The following is an 18,905-nucleotide window of genomic DNA, read 5'->3' as shown; positions in this document are numbered from 1 at the left end:
ATACAGGAAGTGTCAGGGTGTAGCAATCACAAACCCGTGCATGCAATATTTTTAGTTTTTCACCCTTCTAATACAGTATGTGAATTTAAGCTATTGAATATTGTTTGTGAGATATTATGTATTATTTCTAGCATGTATCCCCAAAGCAAGAAGGATGTACAAAGTTATTTGGATGATCTGTGTAACCATGACTAAGCATGTATCTCTCCACTATGTATCTAATATGCTATGTTTATGTTGTTTAAATATTTTTTGTTATTGTACTCAAAGGACAAAACATTTGCTCTTTAATGCTAAAGAGCAATTTGTAAATATTTTAACTTTGCTGTAATTCTTCTACTTAGATTTACTTATCCAGCTGTTTTCATTTTCAGAGACAACAACTGGACTTATGAACCCCAGAAAGCAAGTGCTTTTCCATTTGAATCATGTGTACCATAAATCTGACAACTTGTATACAAGTTACTTGCAAGAGAGTCTCTGAAAGCAATTTAATTGCATACCATAAGATCTAACAACCTTTATTTTCCTGTATTTCGCCAAGTCTTTTTTTTCCATGTTAGCTAGTACTTGTAGCTCATCGAACTATGTTATTGATCATAATATCTATTGCAGTCTGCTGAAGGTCGAGTTATGATCAATATGAATTGACCGTCTACAAATAAATTTAAGCAGCATGGCATCAATGCACATAGTACCTTTGAAAATTAAGGTGGACTGGGTGTTTTGTAAACAGTTTGCATAATATAATTCTGTTCATAATTTTGCAAAGTTATTATTTAGGTAATTTTCCAGAATTTTATTTAATTTGCTTTATATTCAGCCCAGATGTAAATCCTAACTTTACATTCTTGTAAGAAAGAGCAGTAAATAGAACAGTAGAAGAAAACTGGGAAGGCAGATTTGGAAAATCTGTTCTTAACACTATAATTTTTTTTCAGCAAAACCCCTTTCATCACAGCAGTGTATTAGTGGTAATAAAGAGTGACAATGTAAGGAAAGGATAGGAATATCAAAAACAGCATCTGTAACATATTGTTGGTATGTCTGTCTATTGCCTGGACGAGCCTCAAGCAGTACCTGAGATCTTGTTCTACTCAGAGCTGGAAGGAACTGAAAGACAGGAGTGATCCTATTTACCCTGGAGCTTGGTAATGTATGTGAGTGCAGGCAGCTTTTCATAGCTCTGGGACAAATTTGCATTTCGTAAAAACATTGCGCATGAAAATAATTAATGATGCCCGACATAGTATTTATGTACCCTCATGCAAACTGAATAAACACATATTTAGATAAGTATTTACATTATTTTACCCCACTTTATGTGATGTCCCCTTTGTTCAAAACTGCTATAACTATTTTTCAGAGGCAGATTATATCTGTTCTGAACAATTTTTGTGTTTCTAGGAAAGACACTGTTGAAGAGACAAGTGCAGAACAATTCCAGAAATGTAATTGCAGCTTCAAAGAAAGTGTGTTCAGTAACTCGCAGCAATTCTGGTGTGTGCAGCCATCCCATTTGAAAATGTCCACCTTAAATCTATTGAATACTGTAGCAGCAGTAGAAAGTAAGGTGGTCAATGCAATTAAATTCTAAACCTGAGCGTATTGAACTTTCTGCAATTATACATGGGTCATCTCTGGACAATATGTTGGCCATCTGGTAGCATCTGTGCTTTCTCCCACTAATAGAGTCCCTGCTATGGCTCCAGGCCATGACAGGCAGCACTAAGCAGGTCACATGTTGTGTCTTTCAGCCATATTTAGGTCAGGGCTTTCTTTTTGGACAAGAGAATGCTTAATGCACAAAGGCAATGAAAATGGGGAGCCCCTGTCAGGCATTTAGTGCCTTCCGAGGTAACGTTACACCTGCCTATCCGATTTTATTTCCAGTTCCCAGGGGGGAGACGGATGGCACACATGTATCACATTGCGATAGCTGATGGATAATGGGACACACATTGGCTCGGTTTCTACTAACAGATTAATCAGTATGCAGGAAGGATAATATGCAATATTCGATTGTCACCTTCAGCCACTGGTGACAATACGGGTCTAAAGTGGTGACAAAGGGACCTCTCAAATACTCTGCTGAGACTGCTCCCCAGACCCCTGTGGTACTTACTTGAGCTTGCTAAAGTGAAAGTAATCTGCAAAGGCATTAAGCAATGAAACAAAATAACGATGCTTAATTTAATCAAAGCATAACAGTATATTATATTGCAAGGCTAAGATAAGTTTATGGTCTCAAAATATTCAGCTTCCAGCTAAAATACACTATACTGAACTTCAGGCAAAGATGGTGCATTCAACTGGCAATTCACAGGCCACGAAACTTGCAGTATTTCTCCCATGACAAGAATGGAATTAATTAAATTACTGATAAAAATAATTTTACATGGTATGTTTCAAGCACTAAGAAATGAATAAGAAATTAACAGAAAATCTAATACAAACACAAATCAGTCATGAGTACTAGGATCAGGCCTTAGAATTTTGCTTTAATCAGGGTTTCATTTGTTTCCAACATCAGTGCCCTTACAGCCAGATTTTCTTCTCAAGAATTAGTGACAGAAAAGTCCTATACAGTATATTCTGGTTACTATAAAGAACTGACAGTTTAAAGTAGGCCACAGCTGTGATAATAAACCAGTAGCAGTCATCAGCTCAGCTTTCAAGAAATGGAACAAGTTGTGTTAAGATGTTTATTTGAGAAGAATATAGTAAACAATTTAAGAACAGATTTCACTACAGATTTTCTATCTAGAAATAATACAATAATGATGAAACTCACATAATCTTTCAACCCAGAATGATAGAGCTAGATTTTCAACTTCAAGTGTCTATAAGCCCTTTCAAAAATATTATGGGTGCATTCTGATCTGGAGAAAAAAGTTATTGTACTAATTGTTACTAATCCCACTAAATGGCCTTGAGATTTTCTAGTTTGCCTAATGAAGCTACGTCAGTTTACTTTTGTGACTAATTTTCTAGTATTGAAGATGATGACTTGTATGTGTATATATATATCTATCTATCTTTAAATATAGGGTAGAATCTAGGATTTCATGCTGAGTGATAAACTATTTGGAAATGGACCTCTTTAGCCAGAGCAGAGTTGTGCCTCTGAATGTGCTTCATTTATCTGAGAGAGGGAATTTCAGAGACGATCGGCTGCTTCGCTGGCCATTGTCACATGACTGTTTGTGAACGGCTGCATAATTGTAGCGTAAAATTCCCCCTAAATCGTTAGCATGCTTCTGCTTTCATTAAGATTATGGCCTAGCACAAAGTTATGCTGGCTTGAAGCAAAAAGTGATAACTTCATATTAAAAATGCACCTTGAAGCAAAGTTCAATTTTATGAGGGATTTACTTTATTTCAGATTTCGAATATATTTTTCATTTTGTAGATAGGTTACCCTCAGGAATTTATTGGTTTCCTAAAACACAATTAGCACACTTTGAGATTGAAAATAATAAAACATAAGCAAAATGGTTTCTGAAGTCTGTTTCATGAATCTTGAAAACTTTAAAGGAGCTTTTGACAGTTATTGAAATGTGATTTGACAGCATCATTTGGCCAACAGGAGCTATTTTACTTTTGCATCAGTTTCATCCTGCTTTTAATCTTATAGACACATTTATAATGGAGTGGACTGCACTGAGGCTTTAATGTCCTGCCAACTAATCAATTTGATGACATAATTGATAATAAATGCTAATTGACAACTAACAGCAGTCAATTAATTGCATTCGAATGTTGTAAAAGAAAGCTGAACTGTACAGGACACTTCCTACAGCTATAAACCCATCGGGCAGGAGGTGTCTTGGCAAAACTGTAACACTCAAAACATTGAAAAGATGCTGGTGTAGTTGACGAGAACAGAGGAGACATCTGAACCAATGCTGAAGTAATTTATGCAAAATACTATATATGATTACATGACATTCTCAAATTACATTTGCTGTATTTATTAACTAGAAGAGTTGGAAGCATGCATGTTTTGGTTTTGTTTTCTTGCAGGGCTGCAGGACGGTCAGAGCACTGAGCTGTATCAATGTGAACACAGGAGGAGGTGAGGACCAAGGTCAAAGTTTAAACCACACTGTGGACACATGCCTAGGTCTTGAGTTCTGCAGTGCAGTGCCATCTAACCTCCGTTGTGTCATTAACTCTTGATATCTATTTTGCACATTGGAGCACATTAATTAGCTATCATCTCTGTACCTCAGAGTGTGACCTAAACTTCAATCACATTCTGAAATACTGGCTGTGCCTAATTTGCTTTGACATAGTTAAGCGTTTTATTATATTGTTTTTTACAATTCTATATGTTAAAGAATTATAATAATGTTTAGATTAAAATTCTGTTCATAATTATTATATAATTAATCAAATTAATTCAGTAATTCATATTAGAGAAGTTCTCCTGACTTTTTTGTCTTCTTATTTAAATCTTCCAAAATACAAAATAATTCAAATTTTGTTACAATTACGAGTTGAAACATCATAATTCTATAATAAAACACATTACCAATACTCAAAGGAAGTAATTCTAAGGTTAAACATCTTGATTTCAGAGATGAAGATCATTTCTTCTACTTCTGCCTTGACCTATTGATAATAAATAAATAATAGAACCTTGCTTGGAACCAACAAAGAATCTGAATTAAGTTATCCAGAAGCCATCTCTGGTAAACTGGGCTTTTACTGTTATTTCAGGGGACGGTGCTCGAGTTCTTTGCATTTGTGCTTCTCTCCAGGACTAAACCACCCGAGCTTTACAGCAGAGAGCAGAGCTGAAAGGCCGGCTCATCATTATAAAGCAGGAGGTATTAAAGAAGTTCATATCCCACAACTTCTTTCCCATAGTACATTTGAGTTTGCAGGTTTGTTTGGGATAAACTTCTGACTTTGATCGTAGCTAATTAGGCATGCTCATTTTAAATTCTGCACCTATAGCTCGTTAAGTTGCATAGGTTACAGCACGCAGTCTTTGGCCAGTTGCCAGATGAGGGCGTCCTGGTCTTGGTGAAGCACCTCAAAGTAGGAGAAGGTGGGAAGTGATGAAAGAACCTTCCCTTTCAGTAAAGATCAATACAGAACTCTCCTTTGCCTATGGGGATCAAGAGTCTTATTCACTAAGGGCTTTTGCATAAAGATCCAAACAATAGTTCACAAGAATATTTCTGCTTTATATAATCCAACTTCTTTTTCAAGTTCTGCTGCAATAAGAAGTAAAATTTAATGAAATGAGCTGCTTTGATGAAGTTTTAATATACATATTCCTATACATTTTCAAGCTGGATTCAAGTGGCGATCAATAGGAGCACCTGGAATTTTGCCATTAAAAACTCTTCGTTTTTAACAGTGGTGTCAGGGGAAATGCACACAGGCCATGGCCATACTGAATTGACACATACCATACCAAAATAAGGAATATTCCTTTACTGTGACCGAAAATCAATGTGGTGTGGATCCTCATGCTAAATCTCTGCATTTTCTTATTCATGTTATATATTGGTTTATGCAAAAGTTTAATATCCATTTCAAAAGAAAACATAACATGGATGGTATAATGGTATTTTAGCATAGAAACTCCCATGAAACTATTACCCCTTGTAATGGGGTGCACATTCTCCACTCAGTCAGAAAGCTGGGGAATCTTCTGGAGCTCAAGATAAATTAGACAAGAGAGTCATGCAAAATCAGAGACTGGCTGTTTGCTCTTACTGCTATTGGTTATTTTAAACAGGTCCACTGCAAGAGGACCGAGGAGGAGTGTGGCAGTGAGTGGCTTACTGGAAGAAGGTAAAACGATGATAGCACATCTAATGGTACGCTTAATTGGGTAGAATTGTTTAGGAGGGAAGTAGCAAGAAAGTTGTTGGTTTTCCTAGTGCAGACTGAAAAGAGTGGCTTGGTGCTGAATGCTCCAGACTTGTAACCGGAAGGTTGCGGAACCAATACAGTGGTATTCTTAAGCAAGATGACACACCTGAATTGTTCCAGTAAAATACCCAGATGAATTAACTGGTGCAAATTAGTAATAAATGAGAACTCAATCAGTAAAAAACTGAAAATCTGGTAGTAATGTAAACAAAAATGACAAAGATTTAACAATAAAGTCTGATAATTTCCTAGCCTGAATGCAGCTTGTGCTGTTAAATTCCACATCGGAGGGCAGAAAATGAAATGACACAGAGAATCCTTAAGAAGTTCAGAAATGGGATGACCTCAAACTTCCTATCAAAAGCTCCAGGAAAGCAATGTTAAACTGTATATATTCTTGAAAACAACAGCATTGGAGCAGAGAGATAAATCAATATTAAAACTTCAGTGACAAGAGAAGTAAGAGACAAAGCAGTAAAATACAGACACAGTAAGGATAAAGGTTCTGAGTCTGTTTTGCTGATGCTCAGAGCCAGCATGAAAACCAAAGCTATGCTTGCAATGGAATGAGAAAATGCATTTTCTCTACAATGAATGATATTTCACAGAAGAATATGGTTAGTTTCCTGTCTCAAATTGAAGACAAAATATTTGTGAACTGTATATATTGTTTAAGACATAAGCACTCTGAGTTAAAAAAAAAGAATTTCCTTTAATTGTAGTACCTGAGTATTTTCTTACCTAAAAGACAGAAGACAGAGACTGTAGACTGTTTAAACTAATGTTTTCCATTTATCATTCCAACACTGCTAATTGTTTAGGGTGATGGACTCTCAGGAAGTTTTCATAATTTTTCTTTTCTATATCCTGCTTAAGTTTTTATTCAATTCTGCATTAATTTACATTTTTCAACATCTTATAATATATTGTATTAAACAGCATAAGTAAATAAATACTTTGAATGAGCACATATAAAATGGGATCCCAAAGTGATTAAACCCCACTGACTATTCCAAAGACATTTTAACTTTTAATAAAATAAATGCTTTTGAAAGGAACATCCACCACTTTTCTAAGTCATCACTGGTGACAGAGAGAAGATAAATAGCTCTTCTATTCAAAGAATAAAAAGACAGGACAAAACTAAAATGAAAACTAAAATAAATAAAGTAAGGCCAAGAGCTATTTCAAAATTGGGGCTTTCGTTGCATTTACTAAAATCGGTTATGTGATCGACACAATATTTCACTGGTCCATTGAACAAGGTTATTGTTCTCCAGAGAATATATTTGTACTGTAGCCATTTGAATATATTATTCCAACTTGCTTCCCAGAAATCCTGGCCTGCTGACTTCAGAGACCTTCCTTCTGTCTTCTGATGTGGATTTTGACATGAAATGGAATATGTTGCTGAAGAGGTAAAAGAAGACCCTCCACAAAGAATAGAGTCAGACCCTTTATCTTACTGCAGCTTTTACATATGCATTTAGAGAGGGAAGGAAGGAGATGGGACACAGAGGGGGAATGAGAGGGGGAGAGAAAAAGAGATGGAGAAAAAAAGAAACAAAAAAAGGAAAGACAGGGAAAGAACGAGAAGTCTGAATCAGACAGATGAAATAAGGTGGATTCACTCCAGAGGAATAAAAAGAATTGTTACTTAACTGTTACTGTCACACTTGTGCCATGATTATGTGCCCCTTTTTTGCAAAGTAATTTTCTTTGGATTAGAAAAACAATCAATCCAATCAAGGAAAAAAATGATTGGAGAGGAAATCTCTCAAGAAGTTATAGGTTTTGAGAATGAGAGGACTAGTGGGCTGGATACACTCTGTCTCAAGTAATTCATTTATGTCTTCAAAACTGTTTTAGAGAACAGAGTTACTGTGCCTTTGTTGTGCTTAAAAAGCTTATCCCCTCTTTATGAAGAAAGGCAATAAGAGCACATTATAAAAAGTAACAAAGAAAAGAAATACTGAAAAGTGAGTGGCACCGCTGATAAAGTTTAGCAAATTAAGTCATTGACCTGCAGTTGAGATTAATAGCAAACAAGGTGCCCCTGCTTCAGAAGTAATGAATATTCTTCAAACAGCAAGGGAGCGCTGAAGGCTGCTTGATGCAGATGACATTGAAAGTTTCAGAGAACAGAAATTCCATCATTTTTCATTTGTATGCAAATTTGCCTGTTACACAAATTAACCCCTGAACCCCGTGTCACTTCTCATCTGGTGGAATTCTCTTTTGCAAGCCCCATGCAGTGAAGTCTTGTTGGTAACCCTGGGTCAGCTGGGCTGTCCCCTGTTAAACAAGAGGGCTAAAGTCACAATGCTGGTCTTTGTTTACCCTTATTATACAAGGGGGGATAAACTGGAGTAGAAGCATGTTGTAAAATGCACATCTCTAATGCAGGCCTCTGCATGCTGGCATAATTGAAATGCAAAATGCAACTGTACCTCTTTGAATAGCGCAGCCACAACTAATCACTTCCAGTAGCTTTAAGGTGAACCTCCAGGACAATATACAAATCCTATTACTTGTTCTTTCAGCTAAGAAGTCTCCAACTCCTAAAAAGTCTCTTTGTTACTTAGCACCTTAGACAAATGCCACTATCTGCATATGAAGGGAAAGAAGGAGTAGTGATTGAGCCTTCTAATTGATGTGGATTTAATTATGCTAATGCAGGCTGTAGAGTTGTTGTTTTTTTCTTTACAAAAGTTGTATAATAGAGCCAGCAACTACAGGTGTTCTTTCTATATGAACATTTTTTTTGTCAAACCTGATCATTTTTATAAGAAATAATGAGGGGGTTAATAGCCACACGATTCTATTATGTTTAAATTAATTCACTCGGAATCTGAATGTGTAATTAAAAAATCTTCTCAGTGAAACCAACATGCTTTCAGACATAACTGTGGGATCTCACCATAACACTCTGGTGCAATGTTTTAAAAAAGAGCCTTTTTTCATATGACTTTTTGCTATTCAAAACAAAAAATAAAGTTTCCTCAAATCCTCAATATTTGGAGTTCAAATATATACAGGCGGACAGACTGGCCAATAAATAGAGCTGCAGGTTATTCTAACATCAAACTACAAATGGTAGTTTGTAAGAATATCCTTCTAAATTCTGAGCATCTTATCAGTGTTACAGAATGTTGGATTCTAATGAATTCTAGTGCAGACAGACAGCCCTTAAACCCTACTCTAGTCAAAGGGTCACATTTTAATCACTGGCTCTTAAGACCAACATCTCCAACTGCATTTAGAATATCACCCCTTTCTAACAAGCTGAGTATCTGAAAATCAGCCAAGAGCTGTTGCTGAGAAACTGAAGTTGTTAAGGCAATTGAAAATGTGATTAGATCCCATACATTACATCTTTGCATACAGGTTCATTAAGAATGCATCCTTGTCTGTTATACACTATTGGAGAATGTATTCCTTGTTAGTAGATTCACAATTCATTTTTGCTTTGCATTGTATTTCAGTCATATAGTATTCTTTTTTCAAGTGTTGGCACACAAATGTGCCATCCTGTCACAGCATAACTGTGAGACGCAAATGCATGAACAATAAAAGTGGAGAAAAATAGAATGAAAGGCTCTTCCTCTGAGGATGGGAAACACTTGTACATTGTCCACTGGGAAGGGTTCTTGGGCTTTAGAGCTGCAATTTCAAGGGGGAAGCAGGGAAACACAGAGGACTCTGACCGGAGTACCGGCAGATGGCACAGACTGGACACACAGTGTTCATGGAACAGTGAGCAAAGGTTCGTCCCATGCTTCACTCTTCAGAGCTCATGTCAGATTGTGCAGGTGTATAGCTTGCCATAGAAAACATTATTGGTGAAGTTTGCAAATCTGGGAAAGTTGTAAAAAACAAAAGCACATAGAACTAGCTTCAATGACACTAGTTACCTTGTATTGCTGAAGTTAATTTAGTAAGTCTTCTTAGGAAACCTTTAAAGCTCTGTGGAGTTTTCAAGATTATTCTTTTCTTTCCACTTTGGAAACAGCTGGTGTTCAGAGACCAGGCAGTCTGGGATCTTCACACTGTACTGGGCAGGTATACTGGGACATACATCTGTAACAGAAGGGTAGGCTAACTTAATTCTAAACTTAACTTGTCTAAAGCATTTTGTTACAAATCATTGCACCAATTGAATCAAAACCTGCTGGCCTCCATCAACAACTGATATCTTTTCATGTCTTTTCATTTCTGCATTTGAAAAGTCACTCTGATAATTTTCACCCCTGCAACTGGTCATAAACTTTTTTGAAAAATCTGGCCCATCACAAAACAGTGTTTGTCTAATTAAGGCCAAATGTTAAAGCTTAGATGTCTAGCTACAATGCTTTTTTCGATGGACTATAGCCATATTGGTATTCTTATACATTATTTCCTTTTTAATATTGAAAAAATAATGCATTGAATCTTATATTTGCTACATAATTCACTATTATTTAACATGACAAATCAGTACAAATATATCTACAGTATAACACAGGTTATTGATGTCTGTTTTTGCTTCATGATTAATAAATTGAAAAATCTTTTTCGATATGTCTTCTAGGAAAGTTTGTTTTGAAACTTACTGGAATGCTGTAGTATCTGGATTCATTTATTTTTGCTTAGTTTCTTGGACAGATCATATACTGGAAATTCTGTTACTAATTTATCTTAGACTGTGATTCATATATTTAGAACTGATCAATAGGATCAGTGTAATTATGTTTGTCTGGAAGAGCAACATAAAATTCTTGCTAAATAAACAAACACCAAAAAATAAATACGTTGTATTGTTCTAAATAAGAAATATAGCCTGTTTTTCTTGACCACTTAAACACATACAAAATGTGACATGTTTAAGTGAAATTCCTAATTAATATAAAATATGTTTTTTTTTTCAAAAATAATGTGAAATTCACAACAATTAAATTCTTGCATTAATTTGGGAATCCAAAAAGTTTTTATGGGATTTTGTGCCAAAATCATGTTTGTTGTTACCATGTTTTACTCCTATACAGTTGGTCTCCTTCCACAAACAGATCACACAAGTGTTTCTGACATAAATAAACACTGATTTGTGTTGTCCACGAAAACAATATAGTCGGTTATATTTAATTTTCTAGATGAAGGGACATAGTGCACTCCAGAGCTGTAGCAAAAACTAATTATCACAAAGTGTTGTTAAATCTTAAAATCCTTGGTAGTATTTTAAAGAATCCATTTGTCCTATGAATTCTTGTAATTTTCATATTTAGTATTTAAATGTCATCATTTTTTATAAGATTGCATATCCTAGAAGGTAGAGGGTGATGGATATGTTGAACAAATTCAAAGGGATTATATTATTTTTATATATTTTATTTGTATTCACAATTTACATTTCAGTCCACAAATGAAAGAAAGGTCCTTCACAATGATGTTGAATAACATTGTCATTCATATTCAACTAATTGAGAACTCACCACCATTAGCCTAGTACAGAAACATGACATTATGCCCCAGAACACATTAATGGATGGCATCTTTAAACTTTATGACCACTGGCTCATTTCAAAAATCATCTGGAAATGAAGTGGGCATTTATCAGGCCTAGTTAATCTCAATTTGTGGATGTGGTGATGACTGTGTTTAAAAGAAAGCAAACAGTTTTTTTCTTCACTAAATTAGCAACAATCATCAAACAATATTTGAGGATGATTTAACTTCTCATTGCAATTATTAAAAAAAATAAAAAGTGTAAAGTAGTTTGGAAGAATATATTTGGATTGTAGCTACCACAGTGCTTTTCTTCCACAAAAAAACCAGTGAAGACGGATGATAAAGCATTTGATACTGAAAGATTGGTTTCATTATCTTCAAATGGAAATACAACAATACTAAAAAGGACCAGCTTAAACATGAGAAAAGGAGGAAATGTTTTTTTCTCCCAGTGCTAAATGCTCAATTCAAATGATAATCAAACTCAGACACACTAAGGGTACCAACTTGATCATACAGAGCACCAAAAGTGCTTTATCACTATGTACAGTATAAGAACATAAGAACAGTTACAAATGAGAGAAAGCTATTCAGTCCCTTTAACACTTTTGGTAGTTAATATCTGTGATACATTTGAGTTATATTGATGCACAAAGACTCAACACTTTTCTAGCAACTTGAACGGACACAGGTGAATAGGTGATTTAATGTTCAACATCAAACCTGACAAAAAAATCAAGAAAGAAAACACAGGGGACAATTTCCGCCCCCCTTATCAAGAGGACAACCTCCTCATGCCTTTGAACAATGCCAGACTGGAGGATATCACCTCACATGGGCTCACCAGTAGTTGAGCCAACTCTGTGTCCAAGCCCAGAGAGTGCGGTACTTATGCGCAGAATGTTCAAGTGCGAATGTCTGGACAGGAGTGTTTAGTCACTGCACAATTATAATGATAGATGACAATCATTCAAACCAGATAGCACACATCCTCGTGCTGCTTGTGGAGCAACCTCTTTCTTGAGAGATGAGATTCAACAGATGCCCTACTCCCACAAGACAGCATTTCCAACCAGGTGCAAAGCATGCATCACAGATGCACAGCTTGCTTTTCCAACAGTGGTCACATATGCTACTAGCCTGTGACATCCACAGTACTCTGCCTGTGATCAAAACTATTGATCAAAAATATGTCCCTGCAACTCCTACGCTAATTCCTGAGAACTTTAGTTATTGCACCTGTAAGTTATTAATTTCCTTAGTTTTATTGGATGCTCATTTAATTTTGCTTTACAAAACTGACGGGCTACTCTTTCTATAGAGTGCATGACTTGTGCTTGGGATTCATTCATTCAGACTCTTCTTATAAAAAGTCAGATTTCATTACAGCCTCTGTGGAAGGCTTGTCTAATAAGATTGATGATTCTGGGGGGCAAGATGTGTCAAAGATCCTGGAAGTTGCTGGATTCAAAGCCAGGCTGTTTCCCAGAGTTGCAGGAGGTGAAACCTACTCTGGCTGAGGGTTTTTGGATTTTAGTTAGCTGAGGAATCCTTGGTTTGCTACAGTATATAGATTAAACCCATGTTAGAAATGGTATTTGATGCTCAGATCCTACTTTCTGAACATAACAAATGTTACAAATTTCCAGTTTTCCAGTGTTGTATTTTGTCTTAATCTTTTTGAATTTCTTTTGATGGTTTCATAATTTTTATCTTAATATTTTTGGCATCATATGTAATCTTGAATAGTTTAGTAATTTAGTAATAGTTTAGATCATTTATTTAAATTAGGAAGAACAGTAGATACCTGTGGTACTCTGCTAATTACATCACCCAATTTGAACATTCATCTCGTACCTGCGCCCTCTATTTCTATCCATCAAGCAATTCCATCAGTCCAATCACATGTACAATATTTCCCTAAATATTTACCATTTTTAGTTAATACTTTATAAAGAACCTACTGTTAATCTAAATACTCCACATCTGCGTATTTAGATAATCATTATGTGTGTATTACTGTTGTTGCTTTTTTAAAGGACATTTAAAAGTTAGATATTTTAGATTTTTTAGAATCCATATTGACTATCCTATAGGATCTCATTTTCATGTAGGTTATGATCCAGTTTTGTTCCAGTTACTTGGGTTCAGTTTTGTCACTCTTTGCACGGATGTGCACTATATAGCAGTTATCCAGGCCATGGGTACCACTCCTGTCTGGCACAGCTGTTGAAAGACTGTGAAAAACCACTTGTTTAAATACTACTATGTGATGCCATCAGGCCCTGGAGATGTACTAAACTTTTTAGTGCCTGAAAAATGCTTTCCCCTTCTATGTTTATACTTTTTAATACAGAACTTTGACCTTCTGCTGCCTGGGGCATGTTTTTTACTGAACATGCAAGTGAAATGTTCATTTAGTGATTCAGCCATTTCCATTTCATTGTGTAAAAACTACATTTTCCTTAATTCTTTTAGGTTTTTACAATTTTTTTTTTACTTTTATTAGATATTCCAATGTCGATTGCATTATTTATTTTTATCGCTACCTTCTCCATCCTAATATTTTTCACCTGTGCTTAATTGGTAATTTATTTTTTTTAAATGTAGTGGATCTTTTTAATTATCTAATTGATCTGTTGAACCATTTGAGCTGTTTTTATCATTCAGATGACTCACTCTTGGGATAAATCTGTTCTGTGCTTCAAGCAAAGTTTTTTAAAGTGTTTTCATCCATTCTCCACAAACATCACTGTTCTTTTCACAGCTCTTGTGCTCTGTCTCATTCCTTCACAGTATGCATTCCTGAAATTGTATATTTTGACTTGGACTATTATCTGTACAGTGTCAAAGTATAATGCAACGTACATCATATTATGGTCATATTTTCCTTGAATAAATTAGTTAGAAAAGAAGACAGCAATATAAGCATTTTAGTCTTTTAGGTGCTTCAACAAACTAGGGAAGAAGACCCACTCCATCATCAATGTTGCTGATGACACCACAGTTGTAGGTCTGATCACAGACAATGATGAGAGGGCCAACAGGGAGGAGGTCAATCTCCTTACAAAGTGGTGTGAAGAAAACAACCTCACCCTCACCCAAGTCAGCAAAACCAAGGAGCTGATTGTTGATTTCAGAAAACTGCCAAACGGTCATGCCCCTATCCACATCAACGGGACTGAAGTGGAAAGGGACAGTAACTTCAAATTCCTTGGCATCCATATCACTGAGGACCTCACATGGTCTCTCAACGCCACTTGTCTGATTAAGAAAGCGCAATAGCGCATGTACTTCCTAAGATGGATGAAGAAGGCTAAGATATCTCCTCAGATCCTCACTAACTTTTACAGATACACTAAAGAAAGCACACTTTGCTGACAGCAAAGCCCTACAGCGGGTGGTGAAAACTGCCCAGTCCATCACTGGGGTTGCTCTCCCATCCATCCAGGACATTTATGACAGACGGTGCTTGAGGAAAGCTCTAAGCATCATCAAAGACCCCACACAACCCAGCTACAGACTCTTTGATCCTCTACCATCTGAAAAAGGGTACCGGAGCATTCGGGCCCAGACTACCACTCAGAGACCCCTCACTATCAAACTCCCAGCCTCTCTTACCTCTTACCCTTAACCCTTAAAATGCCTTCTCTCTTTATCAACACTCAAATGCACATTGAAATCTACCTCTACCTCACATCAAGACATTCACTCCCCGTCAGTTTGTATCCTTTATTTCATTCTGATGTATGATTTTGCACAACTGTTGTTTTTTTGCACATTGCCTGTTGTCTGTCTTTCTTTTCTTAACAACAATTGTACTGTTGTTTTTTTTGTACTACTTAACGTCTGAGAGCTAGCTAAATAGCATTTCGTTATACCACATACCTGTGTATCAGTATAATGACAATAAACTTGAACTTGACTTGAACTTGAAGAAGGTGGGAAAAAAATTGAAGTCTCCCATAAAATTCTTGATTTCATTATTGTGTTGAATTATAATTCACCTCTGCCTTTGATTGTCTACAGCACATTCATAGCTTTATACCTTCAGATTGTTTTTAGTCTGACTCACACGGATTCAGATTCTGCGCATCTACTCAAGTTACAGTATATTCATCTCCCTTGTTTTTGGTTAGCCACATTTCTTTGATTACAATTGCATCATAGTTGCCTACGAATGTGGTAGCTTTTATATAATCTAATTTGTTTCTAATATTTCTAGCAGGTAAGCACCAAGCATTCTAGCACTGGTAGAATTGATAGACATCAGTGATTTAGCCAGGCAGGCATTGGTAGACATCAGTGATTTAGGTATCAGCACTCAATTACCTGATCCTTCTGATTTCCTCTAGCTTTTCCCTCCTTTCCCTTTCATTCTAGTTGAATACTTTCTGGATTTCTTTTGGGATCCTTGCATCAAGACGACTGGTGCTCTTCTCATTCAGATGTAATCCATCACATCTGTACAGATGACCTTTGCCACGGAAAGGCTTCCAGTGGCCCACAGACTTGAAGCCTTCTTCTGCACACCCTGTCCACATCCATGTGTTTGTCGACAGGTTAACACCGATGTTGTTCACTTGTGTGCGTTCTTGACAAAACAGCTTCTAAAAACCAAATAAGCCAGACATGCTGAATGGACTCCTCTTGGTTGCAAGCTTTCTTATGTTCATTATTATTTTTTCTTTGAAATTTCAAAACCTTAAGGCTGTGTAGAAGGGATACATCAGTTCAGTTAAACCTTAATAGGATCAATGTAACACTTCTCCCAGGTGAACAGCTGTTGATAACTTAAGGAGACGTAAAAAACCTGCTGGATTCCAGACCCTGAGGACAGGTGTCATAGGTGACAGGTATGTTCAGTTCTCATGTCCCCCAAGCCGCTTGTGAGGACACAGCAGAAAGACAGGATGAGCAATATTTGTACAAGGTTATAATGGAGGAAAATAGCCAGTGGCACTAAATGTAAAAGGAATTTTAAGTCAACTTTAATGTGACATGACAAGATAAAGGTGTAATTAATCCCTTTACTTACTAGCATATTACAGCCTTAATAAGTATTCCCCTTTGACATACCGTGTTTAATCTAAGGGGTCTTTTATTGTGACACGAGGCCACAGCTGGACAGGTGGCACAAATCTCAGTCCAGATACTATATTATTAAAGAAGAGAGAATATACTGTATGCATGGAGGCAGGTACTAGAATTTTGCTTAAACAAAGAACTACATGTAATAATATATAAATCACACCTAAAATGCATGCACACAATCAATGAGAAAACTCCTCATTTGAAGCAGTTATTTTGAGTAATAAGCATTGTTTATTAATTTACCACCATACTTATTAAAGTATTTTATGAATGTTTTATCTAGAATATCATTTAAGCTAATTCGAGAATCTATGAACCTAAGTGACAGCTGATTCGGCAGCAGTATTCACTTTCCTGGGGCCACTGTCAAGTCTGGACAGAGGGAGCTCTTCAATGATTTGATTCATCGCTTGCTTTCCCCCACAGCTGCAGTGTTGGCTATTTTGCAAGACCCATTGATACATGCAGGCTCCACGGAGGCTGTGGCCTCTTCGTGATGGATTTAGCAAGGTCCTCAGTCAACTGGCTAGGTCTAAGCCAGGGAGACATTTGTAGACATCAGTGATGGGGAGCTACCCCGTTGTGACTGGTGAAGACCATTCTGCTTCTTCCAGGGCCTGCACTGTCAGACTCCATATCACTAATCAGAAACAAGTAGGCGACAAATGGTTCATGTATGAGTGCGCTAGTTGTTTACTGCTGCATCAACTGAAATGTGTGACTTTGTCCTGGATTTAAAAAACTCAAGGATAATTTGCATTTCTTTCAACTCCCAATCACACTTGTATGGAATGCAGTCAAGAATGCTCATGTGTGTTGTGCTTTTAACCCTAACTTATTGTCCATCTGTAGCAATGGGTCATGGCTATTGCATCGACACCACTTGTCCTGCTAGTTCTCCTTTGCAACATGGCAGCACTGTGACTAAGGCCCATTGCTACACGTTGCAGTTGCATGTTTTACTTTACTGTCATACAGTCCTTTACCAAATGACGAAATATCCCTAGTTCATGAAAAAAATAATCAGAAAAACCTCTGCAGCACTCAGACACAAAAAAGTTCCAGACAGATAAAGTGACAGTTTGTGGCTGAGCTGAGAATACAGTACCTGACTGAGGTTTGAGCCTCCAGTGCCCATAGGCAAAGGCCGGAGCTGAAGAGATACCCATTGCCATGAGAGGAAGGGAAATTACATCATAAACCAGAATTAAACATCTAGCAAGCCCTAGTCACACTATTCCATTCGCTAAATGGCACAACTGAGTTTTGTCTTGGTGCTTTGTAGGGTCTTCACTGGTTGTGTGCAGGAAAGCAACCTAGTCATTCTGAAACTGCTGCTGAAAGGAGGAAGGCTGCTGGCAGGATCAAAGGCTTTTCGTTTATTCAGAATGTAGGCTGCAGAGCTATCTGAGTAGTGTTTGTTTACAGGCACACACATTATAAGCACCTGTTTATCTTAGTTGGAAAATGTTTCTCGGTCTCAGAAGCGGAGCACAGCTTCCTGAGGAGATTTCCGGAGGCAATAGAAACTTTTGGTGGGTTCCTATAAAAAACGGGAAATTTAGGCATTCGTAAGACACATGTGCAGCGTTTGTTTTATGTCTGAAAAACATTTGTGAATGTAAAACAGAGAATTCTGGTATCTAGTGGTTGTACAACATCTTTGAATAGATCTCAGGTTTAAATGGTTGTTGATAAATTAAATTTTATCACGAAAAATATTGAATAACTTCTAAAAGAGTAAACAAAGAAAAAAAAAGCTAATTCTTTTAAAACAATAGCAAAGCAACCTTCCTAGATATCTGATCATGATCATATATTGCATATTCCATGAATAAGAACAGGGCACAATTCTTATATATTTTAACTCATTCAACTGAATTTCCATGGTATTACTTGCCTACTGCTTTGAACGAAACCTGTTTCAAACGGCTGATCTACAGCCTAATATTGCACTAATGCTTTTAATTTAATGTTCGCAGTTGGTGTAATTGGTATAATATAGCAATATAATACATTATAGGAAATTCGAGCATTAGGCACTAAATTGAAATTTTAAAGCAAATGGCAAAAATGACTGTGGGGGAAAGGAACCCTATTAAATCTAATTTGTTATGCACTGCAGTAGGGGTAATGGATGCAATGAAAGTTCCTTTATTGAGTTCTTATGTCCAAAAGGTATTTAGGTACCATGCTGCATTAAGCTGCTCCCTGTGCTCCTTCTGCGACTGAAGATAGCAAGAAATAAGGCACATAGGTTGCTGCCCCTTTATTTTTACTTCCTTTGCTGTGGACCTTGTGCAGAGGACACCTTGGGCTCCTTAAGAAGGATTACAAAAGGTGCCCCCGACCCCCTTCTGTCTATATGAATAGGTCACTCTGGAGGAAGACTAAAGATGACGGAGAGAGTTAAGTCCTTCAGGTGGGTCTTT

General features: G+C 36.7%; 1 protein-coding gene across 4 annotated transcripts in view; it reads right to left on the bottom strand.

Moving 5' to 3' along the window:
• Positions 1–2,481: 2,481 nt before the first annotated feature.
• qtman (queuosine-tRNA mannosyltransferase) overlaps positions 2,482–18,905 on the bottom strand; it is a 115,313-nt gene continuing 98,889 nt past the window's right edge. Inside the window, exons 10-13 of one of the 4 annotated variants that reach the window (XR_015926378.1) lie at positions 17,921–18,016; positions 15,712–15,989; positions 9,810–9,975; positions 2,482–8,190 (exon numbers count right to left, since the gene is read on the bottom strand). Coding sequence is in view for 1 of the 4 variants with exons in the window: in XM_088606282.1 (XP_088462408.1) it covers positions 17,954–18,016 (63 nt within the window). In the remaining 3 variants the exon portion in view is untranslated. Of the gene's footprint in view, positions 8,191–9,809; positions 9,976–11,238; positions 18,017–18,905 lie in introns of those variants that run through there. The other 3 variants (XR_015926379.1, XR_015926380.1, XM_088606282.1) reach the window with 3 other exon arrangements.

The sequence above is a fragment of the Lepisosteus platostomus genome, chromosome 14 (assembly GCF_059453375.1).
Source record: "Lepisosteus platostomus isolate fLepPlt1 chromosome 14, fLepPlt1.hap1, whole genome shotgun sequence".
NCBI classification, from domain to species: domain Eukaryota; kingdom Metazoa; phylum Chordata; class Actinopteri; order Semionotiformes; family Lepisosteidae; genus Lepisosteus; species Lepisosteus platostomus.
The sequence above is the reverse complement of the archived record's forward strand: the minus strand, read 5'-3'. Positions and strand labels throughout refer to the sequence as shown.